The sequence below is a fragment of the Pocillopora verrucosa genome, chromosome 3 (genome assembly GCF_036669915.1).
Source record: "Pocillopora verrucosa isolate sample1 chromosome 3, ASM3666991v2, whole genome shotgun sequence".
NCBI classification, from domain to species: Eukaryota; Metazoa; Cnidaria; class Anthozoa; order Scleractinia; family Pocilloporidae; genus Pocillopora; species Pocillopora verrucosa.
Genome location: NC_089314.1, coordinates 2,407,120 through 2,425,414, shown reverse-complemented (window position 1 = coordinate 2,425,414; position 18,295 = coordinate 2,407,120). Strand labels below are relative to the sequence as shown.

The 18,295-nt window shown below is 37.1% G+C and overlaps 2 protein-coding genes, 1 long non-coding RNA gene, 1 other non-coding gene and 1 pseudogene across 4 annotated transcripts; 2 read left to right on the top strand and 3 right to left on the bottom strand.

Annotated features, from left to right (window-relative positions):
* Window positions 1–227: 227 nt before the first annotated feature.
* Window positions 228–1,114, bottom strand: LOC136279321 (neurexin-4-like; annotated as a pseudogene).
* Window positions 1,115–1,303: 189 nt separating this feature from the next.
* On the bottom strand, window positions 1,304–5,061 carry LOC131780669 (contactin-associated protein-like 2). The gene is made up of 4 exons (XM_059097278.2): window positions 4,980–5,061; window positions 2,732–2,991; window positions 2,535–2,646; window positions 1,304–1,905 (listed from the first exon to the last, which is right to left on the bottom strand). The coding sequence occupies exons 1-4, from the start codon at window positions 5,059–5,061 to the stop codon at window positions 1,304–1,306; spliced, it is 1,056 nt and encodes a 351-aa protein (XP_058953261.2).
* A 2,624-nt stretch (window positions 5,062–7,685) lies between these two features.
* Trnas-gcu (transfer RNA serine (anticodon GCU)) lies at window positions 7,686–7,767 on the bottom strand. Its single transcript has one exon. It is a non-coding gene; the product is annotated as a tRNA-Ser (tRNA).
* Window positions 7,768–7,828: 61 nt separating this feature from the next.
* On the top strand, window positions 7,829–15,387 carry LOC131780693 (vacuolar protein sorting-associated protein 26B-like). Its single transcript, XM_059097301.2, has 10 exons — window positions 7,829–7,932; window positions 8,017–8,160; window positions 9,110–9,185; window positions 10,102–10,258; window positions 10,444–10,545; window positions 11,007–11,069; window positions 13,372–13,478; window positions 13,943–14,011; window positions 14,424–14,566; window positions 14,895–15,387. Exons 1-10 carry the CDS (start codon window positions 7,930–7,932, stop codon window positions 15,000–15,002), a joined length of 972 nt encoding a protein of 323 aa, XP_058953284.1. The 5' UTR covers window positions 7,829–7,929; the 3' UTR covers window positions 15,003–15,387.
* On the top strand, window positions 11,108–12,551 carry LOC131798059 (uncharacterized). Its single transcript, XR_010717006.1, has 2 exons — window positions 11,108–12,248; window positions 12,411–12,551. It is a non-coding gene; the product is annotated as an uncharacterized lncRNA (long non-coding RNA).
* Window positions 15,388–18,295: the final 2,908 nt, after the last annotated feature.

Here is an 18,295-nt window from a genome sequence, read left to right as displayed (position 1 = left end):
GATATTAACCATACAAGATCCTGGTTTTATTTCTATGATCCTGGCAGTTACTTCTCTTTAAGCCATAAATCCTTAATTACGTAATTCGTGTCTTCTACACTGGCCTTTTTTTACCCCCTTGGTATATTTTATCATGATGCTGTAAATTACCTGAATACTAATTGAATTCAGATGAAGAAAAACATTGATGTTCAATATAACTTCAATTATTTTCGTGTTGGTACTACTCAGCTGCTACAGAAGAGCTTTCCGTGAGTGTACCATCCTTGGTTATTTCCTTTTTCTGCGTCACCGAATCTCAGCTGACTCACAGGAAGAGCCAACTTGTCTGTCAACAAGCCTCTGTCCTCTAGTTCGTTTCCATCTATATTCGCGTTACAATTGCACGACTTGTCAGAACTGTGACAAGTATCATTCATTTCGCATGCACATTACCACTTCCTGGGAATGCTCCACCCGAGTAGTTCATCTTTGTGCGGTTACGTGACACCCACCAACCCCGACCAGACAATCTGGAGCCATCACATTCATATGTAACAAATTGCTCACAATGATTTAACGTGGCAGCGAGGCTTCTCAACTGCAGCAGACATGGCATTTTACGTGAATAACTCCCCAGATCATCACACCCTTTGACACTAGTTCTCTTCTCGTTGTCGTGACTTCCAACTGTCACGCTAACTCCATCCTTGTCTGTCGAGTTACATTAAACCGAGAAAGGTGTCACTCCACTTAGATATCCAGGAGCGATAATATACAAACCGCTGAGAGCTGAGGAGTTAGGAGCCTTCCATTCACTGCAGGATGATTCTTAGAAAAATGAAAAGACGGTAACAGGTAAATTTTTCAACGAACAGATTGCAAGTTGCCGTACATCTGTTCAGTCATAGATAACAGATGACGTCAAATTGTGGTAAGAGGCAAAAAGTTGCGCATAGGGGGAAGTGAGGCACATTGTCGTCCTCTGTAATCTATCGCTAAAAAGACTAAAGGCAACTTGGAATCTGTTCACTTAATGAAATTAGAGCAGTGAGAAAGAGCTGCTGTAATACTCCTTCAGGTTAAGTCTTTCTGTTATACGCAGTGATTGGCCAGATTTGATGGCGGCTGACATCACAACAATTCATGGGAAAAATCACACACGAGGGATTAATTATCGTGTCAGCGGGCTGCTCATATGAGATGGATATAAGCCACGTGCGTAGAGACTTTGGAATCCATAATGTTGTCTCAGTTCTTGAGGAGCTTCAAGTTTGTTTAAAAAATCTGAACGTGGGAAGATATGTTTTCCTTTTTTGATTAGTTAAGAGACTCCGTAACAGTAGAGCTTTCCGAGAGTGTGCCATCCTTGTTCACCCGTACCGCCTGTGTCGCCGAATCTCAACTGACTCACAGGAAGAGCTGTCTTGTCTTTTAACAAGCCGCTGTCCTCTAGCATTACGTCTGGTATATTTGCGTTACAATTGCACGGCTTTGTCGAATCGTAACAAGTCTTATTCATTCCGCATGCACATTTACCACTTCCTGGAGCTGCTCCACCCCAGTAATTCATCTTGATACCATTGTGTGACACCCACCAGCCCCGAAAAAGCAAGCTGGAATCAACACACTCATATTTGATAAATTGTTCACAATAGCTTGACAAAGCAGCCAGGCTTGACAACTGTAGCAGACTGGCATTTAGATAGTGCACATCCCGTGAATAGCATCCATGAGGGTCACAACCGTTTACAAGGGTTCTCTTCTCGCTATCGTGACCGATAACAGTCACGCCAACTCCATTTTTGTCAGTCATGTCACAGTAGACTAAGAAAGGTGTCAACCCTCTTTGATAGCCAGGAGAGATGAAATAAAACCCGCTCACAGATAAAGGTTTTAAAGCCTTCCATTCACTACAAGATGTTTCTTAAAAGAATGAAGAGTAGTAACAGGTTAGAGTTTTTTTTACTTATTCCTTTTTTTTTTACAACATTTGGTACCTGACCTTATAATCTAGTCTAGGTCATAAACTTCTGTTTGTAATGATACTAGTAAAGTATGGGTTATAACATGATTTCGAGTGCAATTTGGTGTTTATAAGCACGAAAAATTTTCAAAGACAACAAAATTGCACGAGCCCGTAGGGCAAGTGCAATTTTTAGCCTTTGAAAAAGTGCTTATTATACCAAATTTCAAGAGAAATTATGTCATTACTTTTTAATAATGTACATGAAAAAACATCACAACAAGTCAAGGCAGACGAAATTTTGAAAGCTTGCGCGGCTATTTTAATTTTGCATTCGTGTTACAACTTTCCACTCGTGTTGTAACTTTGCACTCGCGTTAAATGAGAATGCATTCGTTTTCAGCCAATCAGAAGCGCACAACTTTTTCATTTACATTTACATTCTTCTCAGAATTATTAAATCACTCGTAAAGTCTTGGGAATCATTCATCGCCTGTGTGCAGAGGCAGATGAGATTCATTAAGGGCAGCATAATTTTTTTTGTTGAGACCATTATTTGTTCATTGACAAAAAATTTGTAAGAACTTACTATGTTGAGGTACGTTGCAAGTAGCACCCTCCCAAAACTTTGCGCAGACGCAGAGTGGTCGACCGTTTACGACAAAACAGGTACCACCATTCAGACACGGAGAGGTCCGGCACTACAAATAAAAAAAAAGTATTGCAATTGTTGATAAGCCAATTGCAACGACTCAACTCAATATCTGCAAAGAACTATCCACTCACCCATCCCGCCCGGAATTTCCACTGTTCCCTCTTAATCACCTTTCTGCTCGATCGCTGATCTAGTATTTCACAGGGATAAAGTCTGGAGGCAGTATGTGGCCCAAGATTGAAGCTGTCACACATTTCACTCAAGATACATTTCATTTGACATTCTTGATCACTTGTCACGTGGACAGTTGATATGACGCGGCCCTCAAGCACGTGATCAGTAACTAGTCTACTGAAACTGATTACTGAAGGGAAGCTGGAGCAGTCGTTACCTGTTTGAGATAAAAAGAGACGGAAAAAGAGCGGAAAGAAGATTTTTAGGGAAGTAAATTTTCTCGGATACTATGGAGTAAGACTTAACTAAATTTTGTTCAAACTGAATAAATAGGGGTTAATAAATGCATGAAGAAGCAGATCACTTACATGCTTATGATACATCTTAATTAATGGTTTAACATGTAATATGCCAGGATATTTTGCCCATCGCTCGCATTTCACTCGGTCTAGTCTAGAATTTCGGCCAAAAAGGAGGAGGGAGGGCGCTTAATTGAGAGGGGTGCCAGTAAGTATTCATTTCAACGGGTTGTAACTTTATTTTGGCTTTATCTTAGTCTCCTCTACTAACTATGTCTTAAATAAAAAAACAAAAACTACAACATTAGCTACGTGGACGTAAAGTAAATTTTTACATCTTTCGTTTGTTTAAACAAAGGAGAAAGACTCTCTTATTTGCTAAAAAAGACGACAGGGAATAAGCCAAGAGGTATGAGGACAATGTAATTGGAACTCACAAAGTAAAGCATGTTCATGGTGCTGATAGGTTAAAGCTTGTTGGTCGTAATCTAACTGACCTATCATTCCTTATCAACTGTTTTCTTCAAATGCATTCCAATAACTCTATTATCCTATACATTATTGGTCATCGAAGGCTAGAGAATGTCTGGTCATGCCAGTTAAGTTTACGGCATAAGCACAGCAGCAGGACAGAAATTAAAACAACAGATTAAGCAATAGAGGAACTCGGCAAGCACATGGAGATACAAATAAGTAGAAGAGAGAAAAAAGCAAAGAAACAATTTTTCTTTGCTGACTCCGCTGTAGTCAAAGGCTAAACTAAAGAGTGCTTATTGGGAGGGATGCGTTTATCAAAAGTTGAAATTTTGGCTCAGAGAGTGGGCGCTTATTCGGGGAAGGGCGCTTATTCGAGCTTGGGTGCTTATTCGAGGTAATACAGCATATTACCTGTTAAACATCGAATAAATAAGGTGTTTATATTTTGCGAGTTCTGTTGCGATGGTATGAAAAGATTACAAACGAAACACCTATATTCGAACATTATGAGAAATTTTTCCTTCAAATTGCGTAGGAAATTTCTTGAGTGAGTGGTAGTTTGATCTTACCCATTAATTATTAACCTCAAACTGTAATTTTGATCATTAGTTACTTCCAAACATCAATTTTGTGACTACCACTGAAATTTCAACACGCTACACAAAAAAAAAAATGGGTATGCATCGTTTGAGCTTTACTTGGATCGAACTTCTAAAAACTTCCTGTTACCAAAAAAACACTGAAATTTAAACGAGTAAATGCGGCGATGAATTTATAAGAACTCGGATTAAGAGCTGGTCCGGGTTGTTCAAAGCTGGCTTTGATATTCCATGGTTAGTGTGAAATCTGATTTCAGATCTGACAGCTTTAAAACACGATTCAGTCGAATTCTTTTTAAATAGAAAACGACTATTTGATGCTCTAAAAAAGAACACAAGAAATTATCCCAAAAATGCTCTTGAATAAAGGAATGAAGAAACTCAGATTTCAATTCAATCTTGGGTCAGCGCTAACAAGCCTTCGAACAACTGGGCCATGGATATTAGCTTTGCTTCCTATGTTTAATAACTTGTGTGGAAAAAATGGCGTCATCAAGTATATAAATAGTTCAATGTTTATTTAAGTAATAGATCTCGAATTCATTAAGAGGGCTAGCCTAAATAAAGAGCCAAATGTATACTCATCAAAACTGTTGTTAATTTAAACCAAGATATCAACATTTATAATTAACATGAATGCTTGATTTGCCCTGTTGACGTGAGCATGAATTACGATTCGGAAAAAAAATGAAGAAAAAAAAATTACAAGTCGAACATGTCAAGCGAACACTTGTCAGTCTACTACGGTTCTTAAGTTTCCTCCCCGTCAGACCATACTGCTTATGATTCTGAGGCCGAGCTAACTAGCATTTAAAGTCTAATTCACTTACCAACTTGGGAAAATGCATGTAAGAAATGAGGCATTCTCAACAGGAACATTACAGATGCTACTTTAACTTCAAGAGTGATCATGTCTTCATGTCTTTTAAAGTCTGAGAAAAAGTGTTAAAGAAACATTGGACGCACGAGAAGCTGAAATGAAACTCGGGCGTTCATTATTAATAAATGCCAATTTAATTGTCATAACATCGGTGAAGTGATGTTTTGCAAAAATACGAATAAATTATAACCATGGCTATGATGAGAGAAATAGATGTTAGTTGATCTACCGATCACTGCGAGTATTCTTCCCTCTCTCTAAAATAAATATATATCTTCTGAACTCTTACTCTACTCAATCCCGAACTGCAAGCGCAAATCCCATGAACATTTCGAGTTGGTTCAGCTGGTAGAGCTCTTTCATGGGAGATCAATGGGTCAAGTCCCACCACTCTGCAGTTTCACAACCCTCGAGGTTTGGTCACGTGGTTGGAGAAATGAACGGATCTTTGAGGTAAACTAAGTTCTAATCTGCTATGCTCAAGCGAACATAAATTCTCCCCCTCCCCCTTTATGCACTGTTAATACAACACACATCGATGCCGTAAATAAAGATAAACTTGGAGTACCAATTTGCATCGTACATTGGCTGTGAATAAAACCTTCGAAAAGTCTTAAATTCAAAGAAAAACAGGCGACAAATTCACGATTCAAGAGACTCAAATGACTTCACGCAGCTCTTAAAAAAAAAAAAAGAGGTCCGCAAATGTGTGCGCGTCAATCCCAATGCCAAGTTCAAGGTCTCTAAATTACCACATTGGTTGATTGATCAGACCACTGGCGTCGTGCATTAATACCGAAAACATACGCTGGTAGGAGGAAAAGAAAAAAAAAATGATAATGACTAAAACACCGCACGAGTACTACGAGTGACATACGAATAATATACGGATACATACGATTACATACGGTGTTATAAGTAATTGTTGATATAAATATAAGCTTCTAGAAATCTCCAGACTGCTTAGTCTCATGCTGACATTCGTACCATAGAAATTTCTCGAACATTTCATCAAGTCACACAGTTATTACGTAATACAACTTAAATAGTTCTTTTGTAAGCTTCTGGAATGTTTCAGAACACTTTGCAAATGTATATAAGGACTGTTGTGGGAGTGACCGACTGTTTAGAAAGCTACACCGTCAGAGAGAGCTACAGTGGAAGATTGCTAATTTCAAGAAACGTTGGAGTGGTGAGCTAAGATATATAGACTGTAGAGGGCTTGAGTAAGTTTATCAAGCATGAGTACTGTACTACCTTTAGGAGTCGCTCTCTCTTCTGTAGAAGATACTCGTCGTTTAATAAAGTAGTTGAATTTATAGGATTGTAGTGTATTTCTGTCGGTTAGATTATACCGTAACATGGGATACATACAAGTGACATACAAACACATACGAGTACATACGGGTTAAAATTTGTTTTTTTTTTCTTGACGCTGTAACAGATTCTCCAGTACTGGTTGTATGTGAAATTTTTATACAAAGACATGCTAGCTCTAAGTTTAACTAAGGAGGATTTATTGCTTTTGTGATGGGATCGGCAACTGCTGTTTAGATTGTTTAGATATAATAGTCTGCGTCAGGTTTTGGGTCATTAAAAGTGCAAAAAAAGGAACAAAACAAAGTTCTTTGTGTTGTTCTTTTTTAGTCCTTTCCAATTAAAATAAATCTTCCATGCCTCATGGTGTTTGCTCCAAGTCGTCTGTTAGGTGTTGTAAAGCACATCTTACAGCTTGCTGTGACTCCAAGTCTCCTCCCCCGTCATCTTCACCGCTACTCCTCCAGATCATCGGCTCATTTTGCAATATTTGTTACAATTAAAGTACGTAATTATTTAAATTTATTTTCTTTGTTGCAGTAAAGATTGTTCTGTCATCAGTTTTATTTTATCGCGATTTGATACAAAACCATGTTAATACACGAAACGTAAAAAAATAAATAAATAAATAAAATAATCCTCGCTGATTGGCTCAGAAGAGTGCAGTTTTCAGGTGACACAATGCAGGAGAGGCATCCCAGTATCAGAAAGAGTTAATTTAGTGCAAAAGAAAACTAATAAATAAATAAAAAATTAAAAACTGTTTGGCCTGGTAGTGAACCTTTTTGTAAAAAACAATGGGAAAAAAATGTTTGATCAAGAACAAAAGATGAAAATTTGAAAACACAAAACAAAAGACAAGGAAATATACACTGCCACTACAATTGGTCGCAATGATAAATTCATTCACGATGACATTTACATGACTGAACTTCATTATTTCTCCGATCTTTGCCTCATCACAATTGTTAACAGCGGTGTTAAAATTTTTTGATGCTTGCTATCAATAAGTAATCACATGATTGTGCGAGTGCAGTTTGGAGCAAATACAATTTCCCGAAGACTGCTGATGTCAGCCTCCGAAAAAAAGTAGCAATTGCTTCTTTATTGCAATTTGCAGTTGAAATCACTGGGCTACCTGTGCAAATTGTCTTTACTCAAACTATATGTTGTCGACCCACTTTCGTATTCAACATCCGGCCTACTTTGAAACCAATGGTGATCCTTGCTATTTGACTGGCTCTTTTTTGCTATAAATCACATCCTTTTCCCAGCTCACGAGAAACAAACTCTCGTTATGAGCGTTATTTAAAATAGGGGCAAAAGTCACCTTTCGGTGCGACGAGGATGGGATTCGAACCCACGCGTGCAGAGCACAATGGATTAGCAGTCCATCGCCTTAACCACTCGGCCACCTCGTCATGTGATTTATCTCTGTACGATACTAGGGTGGAGAACATCGTAGAGGCTGCCCGTGTCTACCCACCCCTGGTCAGTGAATCAGTGTATCAGTGCGAGGCTAATTAGGAGGAAGAAAGCCATCTTGGATATCATCAATACGTTTGTAGTATTCCACTTTCAAAATGGTATGTATCTCAAAGTGAGAACCGAAATTTGCACCGGCTTTTATTGAATTGTTTCACCGTTGTGATTCCGCTCTTTATTCACAGAGCTTTTTTGGATTCGGCCAATCTGCCGAAGTGGAAATTCAGCTGTCTAACTCCGCAAACCGTAAGCAAGTAGACGTGAAGAACGAAGACGGGAAAAAAGAGAGACTGTTTTTGTACTATGACGGGGAAACCGTATCTGGCAAGGTAAAAGCTGTACAGCAATCTGCTGATTTGCTTATTGTTGTAACATGATGTTGATCTGAACCATCTACAGGAACTGACCTGTAGCTGCCGTGGTTGAAATCACATGTGAATCGTGACAAGATCAGAAACTGCTCAGTTCCTGCGGGCAAGTGGGTTTAACGATCCCAAGTGTTCTAAAATCACAAAAACCGTTTCTTTCGCTCGACTTACTCAAGATGGAAGCTCTGATAATCGATGAAATGACAAATCACCGTCTTTCTAATATGATTTTGATGTTATTAGACTGTATGTCTATATCGAAAATGCTATTTAAACCGTGATTAAAAGGTGCATGCTTTCCCCTATAACCAGATTGTCTGCTAGGTTGTATTTTAATTGCTTTCTTATATAAGCGCTTAAGATCTTATCATTAATTTGTCTATTATTTCTAACAAACCATTGTGGTTTAGAGAGTTGCTAAAGTCTAGATGTTAGACCATTGGGATTGAGTAGGCTGAGCTGGCAGTTTATGAAGGGGGAGGAGTGGGTTGATGTATGCCCTTTTTTTGTGTGTACTTCACATATGTGTAAGTCTCCAAAGCGAGTGATTCCCATACGGCAAGAGGCAGTTTTTGCAGCATTTGTGTGAGGCATAGTGAAGGAGTTGAACTTGGCACTAGATGTACAAACTTAAGGAAAAAAACACGTTTACTGGCAGAGTTAATGTTACGATAATTGAAGTGCTTGATTCTAATATAGCACCTCAAACCATATAAGTATGCTGCTTCCAACTGTTTCTTTTCCTTTTCCTCTGAAAAATTATTGAATGGGATGTTTGCAAAAACATTATGATCCTCGACAGGTCAGCAGGCATTGAGTAAGCTGTTTTGCTCATGTTGTTCTGAATGCAAGGATTTCCCTTTGCAATTGAAAGAGGATGATGAATTCTTGTTTATGATTTTCTGAACAGGTGAATGTCAATTTAAAAGTCCCTGGAAAGAAACTGGAACATCATGGTATAAAGATAGAGTTTGTTGGACAAATAGGTGAGACATACTTTTTGTAGTTCTTGCTCTACAGACCTTTAGATAATTTTAGTCATCTAAAAGTATTTACACAATCATCAAAAGCTTACATGCATATATGTAACCTTTTCCACCCAAACATCGGCATGCATATTCTCCATGTACTGTTCTCTATACATTTCTTAGGGTGCTGACAAAATGAATTTGTCAAATAATCATGAGTTTCTTTAGTTGTTTATCATTTCCCTTATTCTTTGGACCTTAATGTTTGATTCAGCTGTGATGCTGTAAGAAGAAATAAATGCTAGTCACTCTTAGGGATGAGAGGGTTAATCTCAGGTGGGAACAGGGAGATTTTTACCTCAAGAAGGTATACATGCAAGTAATTGCAAGGGGGGTTTATTGCCAGTTTTGTTGCAAAGTTATTGCAAGTTTATTGCAAGTTTATTGCTAGTTTATTGCTTGGTAGTGACTAAATTTTTGGCCTATTGCCAGTGGGTAATCTGAGTGTTAATTAAGCACTAACATATAATGCTTAAAGTTTTGTCAAGTAAATCAGGAAATTTGCCATATGGGCAAATGGCCAGAAATTATGGTAAACCTGTGTTTGAATTTTTTGTATGAATAATGATGTAATTTCAGCACCAACAATCAGTTGATACATATAGGTTTACTTATTTTATAGATTTCAGATATTGCTCACAGTATATACAGGTGTCAGGCTTTACCATGGTTATTTACATTTCTTCTTCTACTACATCACATAATGTCAAGCTTTACATTAGACAGTAGTACTTGCAGCTATATGTAGTTTTTTTCTCTGTGTCCTTATTCAAGACAAGGTTCTTTTGGATCAAAAGTGATAAAAAGAATTCCCAGTTATGTGTGCATACATTCATACAGGATGTGAGCTCAGCTGGTCACATTTCCATTTCAGAGCTTTTTTATGATCGTGGAAATCACCATGAATTCACTTCATTGGTCCGAGATTTAGCACGGCCTGGTGAATTGACACAGAGTGAGACCTATGATTTTGAGTTTGTTAATGTGGAGAAGCCTTATGAGACGTACACTGGAGCAAATGTCAGACTAAGGTAATTACATGCACTGTGTGTACATGCATTGTATATTGTGTGTTTTGTATCACATTATATTGTGTTCCTAGCTTGGAATTAATACAAGATCTACACTATATAAAAATTATTTGTTTTTCATTTTTTAGAAATTGAAAAAAAATAAACACAGTGTCACTTGTATTTTTATTATTGAATACATTCAGATATTTTCTTCGTGTGTCTGTGGTCAGAAGAATCAGTGACATATCCAAAGAACTTGATCTTGCTGTCCATACCTTGTCAAGTTTTCCTGAAATGAACAATAGGTATATACAAAGTTTGTTTTATTTTTTACTTTTTAATGATTTATGGAAATCTTGCAAAATGCCTAGTCCAGGAGTAGCATGCTCCAGAAATCATTTAATTTTCTATCTCCACATCTGTCGCAGACCTGATTACATAGATTAACCTTGTAACTGTTCACCAGTTTTAGTTTTTATTGAGTTTAGATCAATGTAACTTGTGATAGTGGTTTTAAAAAGTGTTTTAACTCTTTAACTTCCAAGATCTTGTTAATTATCCTTCCCTGTAGCTGCTACATGTCAAATTTGTTACAAGAATTTGATGTCAGATCAAGATAATAACTTCAATATATGATAAGTTTGAGTATTCTCATTATCTTTTAATGGATATTATGGGAAGAAGTTACTTGCTAGTCACATCTGGGAGTTAAATGGTTAAAATAGAAATTATTTGTAACATGGGATCTATTTTCTTTTTCCAACAGCATCAAAATGGAAGTTGGCATTGAGGACTGTTTGCACATAGAGTTTGAATACAACAAATCAAAGTATGTACATGCAGCATTTTCATATAGATGAGTAGCACAATCACCATACCCACTTCTGTAACATGTATGGAAAATGTGAAAATTGCTAGTTTGGGACAAAATCACTTCTTTATGTCTGTTTTAAACTCACATTTATTATTACAACTGATTTATTTCAAACTATTTTATTTTTGTCACATTTGATTCAAATTTGTATTTACCCATAATCCCTTCTGGGTGTGGTCTTTTTCACAAATAATCAATTTCGAGTTCACTGACACAGTAACAAGTAGAAATAATAACATTTTGTATTACATGGAGGCTAGTATCTCCCTAGTGTGATCAACTGGCACTCTAAAAACTGACTTTCTGCCTCTTTTTACAACTTGAAGATCACATCACCATTTTTCTCTTGGAAATTCAGCTCTCTTTTTGCGATTCTTTTCATTATATTTTAGATTCCTTAGCCTATTCTTTTCCTGCTTTTCCTCCTCCACTCTTTGATCCTCGCAAACTTTTCTTCCTTTTCGTTAACCATACCTCTTGTCAAGCGCACTTGTCGTGACCGGAAGCGAGTTGTGTTACCTTTTTATGTTACGTGCATGAACTGATTGCGAAACGCGTGATTGTAACAATAGGCTATTCATCTTAAGGATAAAATATAGAATTACAGACAGATGAGATCGATTTTGGAGAGAGAATACCACGACGTGTACCCACAAAGTGAGAGCTGTAAATCGTGAGAAATATTAAATCTGGTGAAAATCTTCATACGCGAGAGTTTCCTTTGTCGGCGAGCACCATTTCCCGACACACTTGAAGCGATATTTACAGATGGCTAAATCTCAGAAAAATTATTGAGCTTGAAGACCCCCGACCCTTGATAACGTCGCAGAAACCAAAATAGGAAAGGTTACCAAGATATTTTCGACACGGAGATGAAAAGATGAAGGCGAAAATGGCGGAGCAAACAGCAGATTTCATAGCGCTTTTGGTTGCATTTGTGGCGAGACTCCGTTCTCAATATGGCGTCAACATGGTAAAAAGCGTAGCGACTTGGTCAAAAGTGAATATTTTGGCCGTTTCTAAAGATATGGACCCGAAAACTTGGAAATGACAAGAGAAACTTATGAGCATTGAAGTGTAATCGATTTCGAAACCCGACTTTGCCGTGTTTGAAGTATATTAGCGAAGGAGAAGGTAAGTTGATGAAAAATATTATTGCGTAATCAGGTCTTACAAAACCGTAGCGACTGTTTTACACTGATATTTCTCCGTTTATAGTCAATCCTTTAGACTGATTTTTCGCTATTTTAGAACACCAAGTATGAGCATTTAGTTAATGTGTTTTTGTTCCCACAGGATTCCAGTTCAGTCATTCTGCGAGCAACAACTTGGTGTACTTCCAAATTCTGAAACCCAGCGTTACACAAAGGATACTTAAGAATGATGAATCTTTTCTATGCGTTTTAATAAACTTGAAATGTCAAAGTTTTGCTCAAATGTAGTGTTTATTGTGTGTTATCATTAGGTGTAATTTGTTTGCTCAAACGAGCTTTCTTTTCAGTGAAAAATGTATTTAAAAAATTTTACCACTGAGATTGTGTTACGCGTTACAACCAAAATTGGCTCGATTTTTCATCTTTCACGGGTATTTTCTCAAATACAGTAATGTGGTTTTCTGATTTTTTGCTTTTACTATAATCAATAAGAACAATTTTACCTGTAAGCAAAGATTTGGCTTCAATGAAAATGTAAAACAGAAGAAATCATTGAAAGTTTGCAGTCAACCCCCTATGGGCATGGTGATTGTGCTACTCATCATAATGTATGTATATAAAATGAGTGAACCTTAACTCAGTATCATAAAGTATTGAATTTATAACATGGTTTCTTGGTGTACCAGAGAAACTGCAATTCTGAGAAAATTTTGTCTAGAAAACAGCATGCTTCAGAGTCGCTGTTCAGTGCATTATTGGATTTGGATTTATAAGCTAGCTGTAATCCTTACAAAGTGCAGGCATGAGAAACTTGAAGTTAAAAGTTACCTTTGAAGTCACCCCAAAAAATGACATTTTTCTTGAATTTTACTGAAAAAACTGTTTCAAGGTCATCAAACAATTTGGCTCTAGGCATATTGAGATGATGAGTGGCTAATTTTGATTATCAGTAGTATTTGGAATTTTTCACTGTTTTATGCAGAAAATGCTGAAATGGTAAGGAGGATGTGGAAATTATAGTTTTATTTGGATGTGCAACTTCATAGATCATACAGGTTTACCCTGTTTCATTTCCCCTCATTAAGCAAATTTCAATTCTCTAGATACCACTTAAAAGATGTGATTGTGGGAAAAATCTACTTCCTGCTTGTGCGCATAAAGATCAAACACATGGAGTTAGCGATTATCAAAAGAGAGACAACTGGAACAGGTGAGCAATTGAATGCTTGTAGACACAGATTTAGCATCTTTCATACAAGAGTGAGCAAGCCCTCTTTGCCATAGAAAACAGAAGCACTCTTTCAAACAGGTTCTGTTGACCATCTTATTTTCATACATGTACAATCATGTAATTATTTATTTATTGGATTATTTATTGATCCTTAATTAATTGACAGCTGAAGCCTGTTATTTTGAACCATCAATACAGAATACAATTGTAAAGAATGATCCTGTTATTTGGGATGATCAATTACAAAATTGCCAATAATTACTTTGATTGACATTGGCTTAATTTATGGTTTGTCAGGACCATTGAAAAGTAGCTTTAGAGTTAACTGGCTTCTGCAGCAGTAGAATTTGAATAATTTTCCTCAGTTTCATTTATACCTTCAATATGATTTTCATGGTATATTATCCACATTACTTAACCAAAGTAATGTTATTTTTCATCAGGTCCCAATACTTATAATGAAAATGAAACAATTGCAAAGTATGAGATCATGGATGGAGCACCTGTGCGAGGTTTGTTTTGTTTTGATAATTTTCTTCTGTTGTGTTTGAACAGACAAAAGGTCTTACTCAGTCACTGGAAAGTAATAGTGTACTCTGTAAATAGAAAGAATGTTTTGGTTTTGCAGTGCTGTGATGTTGGTGAGTTTCCAAAAACAAGTGCTAACCACACTGTCTTGTCCAAAGAGAAGCAGTGTTTTAGCAGTTTAGTATTTTGATAATGTTGGCAACCAGAATTTTGTTTCTGTTGATCACTTTAATTATTTGGGGTTGCCAGATTGCATTTTTGAAAACAATTGAGTTTGGAACCTAACACTGGTTTACAAGAACTTTTAAAATGGTAATTAAACTAATAATTTGATGTACTATTGTATGTAAGTGTGTCATTAATGTGACAGTCATATGTTTGCATTTCTTTTTGCAGGAGAGTCCATTCCAATCCGGCTATTCTTGGCAGGTTATGAGCTGACGCCAACCTTCAAAGATGTCAACAAGAAGTTTTCTGTGCGGTACTTCTTAAATCTTGTCCTTGTTGATGAAGAGGAAAGGAGATACTTCAAACAGCAGGTATAAACAGCAGCATGTGCATGTGATTGTTCCATAAGCAAAATGACATCTTGCATAATTTCAGGTATTTTTATCAGGGAGGATGCTTACAAATATGATGATGCTTTGTACTTCTGTAACAGAAATTCTAGGTAGTAAGCTTTGCAGCGAGTGTTACTGTGTTATTGACTTCATAAGTTTTCTATGAATTAAAGATTGAAATTACTGAAAGACGTGGTGATTAGTAAATAAAATGTAAATGTAATATATTGTGTAGGTTGTGGCATTGTTAAAGCCACTTTGTCAGTCTTCTCTTTAATTTGTGTTTTCGTTTTTGTGTATGTTGTAGGAAATTGTACTGTGGAGAAAAGGAGACTTGAAGAAAAAGCCTGGCATCTTAACAGAGAAACTGAAGCACTCAAGAGAAGAGAGCAAGCCAGAAGATACGGAGGAGTAAACTGGAAATATTCAATGCATAGAGCCCCATGTATATGATATATAGAGTATAAGGAGTATTCTATACAGTGTTCAATGACTGTCTTTGCCAACACAATTTGAAAAGACGCTTTTTCCTGGTAATCTACCAATGACAAACTGTAAATCGATTCTCTTTTATAATGAGGAAGAAAGCATTTTACTGATGCATGCAAATATTATTTGGCAAATATGTAACACTTAATCAAAAACAAATAGATTCTAGTATCTTTTTTTTTAAATTTTTTGCTAATCGTCTATAGTCTCACTCCTTACTGTTTACTATTTTTGTAAGCCCATTGTTTTCCTTCAGTTCGAAGCAATCATTCTTCATTGCAGAGGTCAATAAAAGTATTGAAGTAAATGGCCAGATTTGTAATAAACATACTTATTGCTGACCATTTACCCTTAACACCCTAACATCAGGATGCACATTCTCCATTCTGTTCTTTCTACATTTGTAATAAACATACTTATTGCTGACCATTTACCCTTAACACCCTAACATCAGGATGCACATTCTCCATTCTGTTCTTTCTACATTTGTAATAAACATACTTATTGCTGACCATTTACCCTTAACACCCTAACATCAGGATTCACATTCTCCATTCTGTTCTCTCTACATTCCCCAACGCGCGGACTGTCAAGAATTTCTATGGTTGTTGATAATTCTTTTTTCTTGTGACCTTTTTCAGGGGTGTTATTTCTAAGGATGAATAAGATGCTACTCATGCACTCTTAGGGGTCAAAGGATAAAAAGCCACAATCAAAATACTCTTATAGCAAGGATCTTAGTAATCTCTTCACTCCACTGAGAGACACCTCGGGAAGGGAGTCCTACTAGGAGTGTGGAGGCAAGGTCTGAAACTTGACACCTTAAGCTTTTGGCTGCATTGTGAGGTTGTTAATAGATTCACAACCATCTACTTATCCCTGGCCTTACATGGAGTTAACTCGTCGGAACTTTTGGATTACGCATGAGCTTGGTTCAAGCCCCTGTGAGGCATTTTTGAAAGCATAATTTTTCTGGGAGGGTTCATTTTCAACTGTGGTTTAGATTTTTGAATGAAGTTAAGTTTGAAAACATTATAAATGTTGTCTAATCAGTTGTGCTAATTTTGATGTCAATTCGAAAGGAGATTGCATTAGGAAATTTACGAAAATTGAAGACCTTTTTAAATTGGGGAACTTCGATTCCTTATTTTGACCTTGGACTTACCCAAGAATCATAGATGTTTAACCACAACAAATATGCCCCCTCCTGAATAAACTCCCAATCATTAGAATGAATAAACGGCTCCTCAAAAATCATTATCACTAATCTATTCATGATTCCTTAATAGCAATTAAAATTTCAAGTGTTATATTAGAACATCAAGCATCTTTTTTAATCGTTGAGAGGCAACGGCTTTAAACTCTTGACCCCTATCCATCGGATAGTGAGGCTCTATGAGTAGGTAAATGTACTAAAAGGGAGAATTTCCACATATAATAAGTAATTTGACATAAATAAAAGGTTAAGTTGCACTTTACCAGCCTCAAAATGTGTTATTCGTCTTAAGGCTTTCATTTTTAAGACAAATGAATAAAGGGGTAAGTTTTTAAAGAAACTGTGGTGCTGCGTCGGTAGGAGAGTATAGCAGGTAATTTAGTGTTAATAACTAAGTTGAAAACGTAAATTAGCTACCGTAAAGGGTAAAAAAGCTGACGTTTCGAGTGTTAGCCCTTCGTCAGAGCGATTGGAGGAATTGTGGGTTGTGTGTGGGTTTATATACAGAAAGTGGAGCTACGCCATTGGTGGGAATATGGTGACAAGAAAACAGGAATAAATTAGTTGAATGAAAAGCGCTCGTTGATTCCGTGAGGATTAAGGATGCCGATTTAGAAGATAAATTTTTGTTCTAGTATTTTACGGCTTTCCGAACTGCCTAGATGTAAGGAAAGGCCGCAAACTGCCATATGCTGTTCAGAAAGATTAGGAAGATTAAAGTGTCGAGCGACTGGTTTGGATGCGTCCTTGTCATTTCTTTCCACGTCGCGAAGGTGTTCTCGGAATCGGTCACTTAGTCGTCTTCCTGTTTCGCCGATGTATAACTTATTCCAATAAGTGCAAGTTATGCAGCAAATAACATTGGCGGAGGTACACGTAAAGTGATCAATCATCTTAATGGATCTCTTGGGTCCCGATAATTTTCTCTACGTTATGAAAGAACAAGTTTTGCATCGTGAGCGAGCGCATTTGAAAGTTCCAGACTGGTCATTGGTTTGAAATGAACTCCTGACTAAAAAGTTGCCTATGTTTTTGTCACGTTTGAATGAAATAAGTGGGGTTGCGAAAAGATAGTGCCAGTTTCTGAATAAAATTTTTAAGAATGATAGATTTAACTGTGTGGTTGTGAGGGTGAAATGTAAGAGTAAATGGAATGCGGTCAGTGTTGTCCTTCTCAGTCGTTTGTAGTGCTGACTGTCGATCAATTTGTTGGGCACGGTGGTGGCCCGCTTGAACGACAGAGACAGGATAACCACGTTTATCGAAAAACTGTCACATTACCTCTGATTTTTCGGAAAAATCAGAGTCGTCACTACATAAACGACGAAGTCTGAGAAACTGTGAAAAAGGTATGGAGTTCTTGACTTGTGATGATGTGATGGATGTGAAGATGAATACAACAAGTAACTATACGTGAAACTGTAGGTTTGTAGTAAAAACTGGTGCATAAAACGTTGCCTTAAATTGAAATTTTGATGTCTAGAAAAGCCAAAGAAGTGTCGAAAATTTCCCAGGTATATTTAAGAGCCGGATTAAAGGAAATGACGGCGGTTATAAATTGAGTGAGCTCCTCTTTGGTAGAGGAGGTAGCGCCGATCCAATCGTCAACGTAACGGCCGTAGAGTTCAGGTTTTGGGCCGTGATATTGACTAAAAAATTGATGTGCGATAAAACCTACAAAAAGATTGGCGTAGCTGGGTCCCATTTTAATACCCATGGCCACGCCATTAGTTTGTATGTAGTAGTTGTCACCGAATGAAAAGCGATTGAGTGTAAGTATTAGTTCGGCCAGACGGAGTAGTGTTTCAGAGCTAGGTTCCTTAACAGTGCGATGATCGAAAAAATGTTTGAGGGGCCCGGAGACCTTCGTCATTGGGAATGACAGTATAAAGAGATGTTATATCCATAATGAAAATAAGTTTGTTTTGGCCGAGGAAACTTAAGTCACGAAAAATTTCAAGTGCGTGTTGGCTGTCCTTAACTAACTCGCAGCCAGCTGTTCC

Excerpts from the sequence above, each read along its gene's own strand:
- LOC131780669 (XM_059097278.2), bottom strand. The coding sequence starts at position 5,061 with ATGATCACTCTTGAAGTTAAAGTAGCATCTGTAATGTTCCTGTTGAGA. Across the intron at positions 2,647-2,731 it reads GGAAATTCCGGGCGGGATGG|TGCCGGACCTCTCCGTGTCT; the intron begins GTGAGTGGATAG and ends TTTTATTTGTAG. Across the intron at positions 1,906-2,534 it reads TTGCAACGTACCTCAACATA|AAACATCTTGTAGTGAATGG; the intron begins GTAAGTTCTTAC and ends CATTCTTTTAAG.
- LOC131780693 (XM_059097301.2), top strand. Across the intron at positions 8,161-9,109 it reads GGGAAACCGTATCTGGCAAG|GTGAATGTCAATTTAAAAGT; the intron begins GTAAAAGCTGTA and ends TTTTCTGAACAG. Across the intron at positions 10,546-11,006 it reads TTTCCTGAAATGAACAATAG|CATCAAAATGGAAGTTGGCA; the intron begins GTATATACAAAG and ends TTTTTCCAACAG.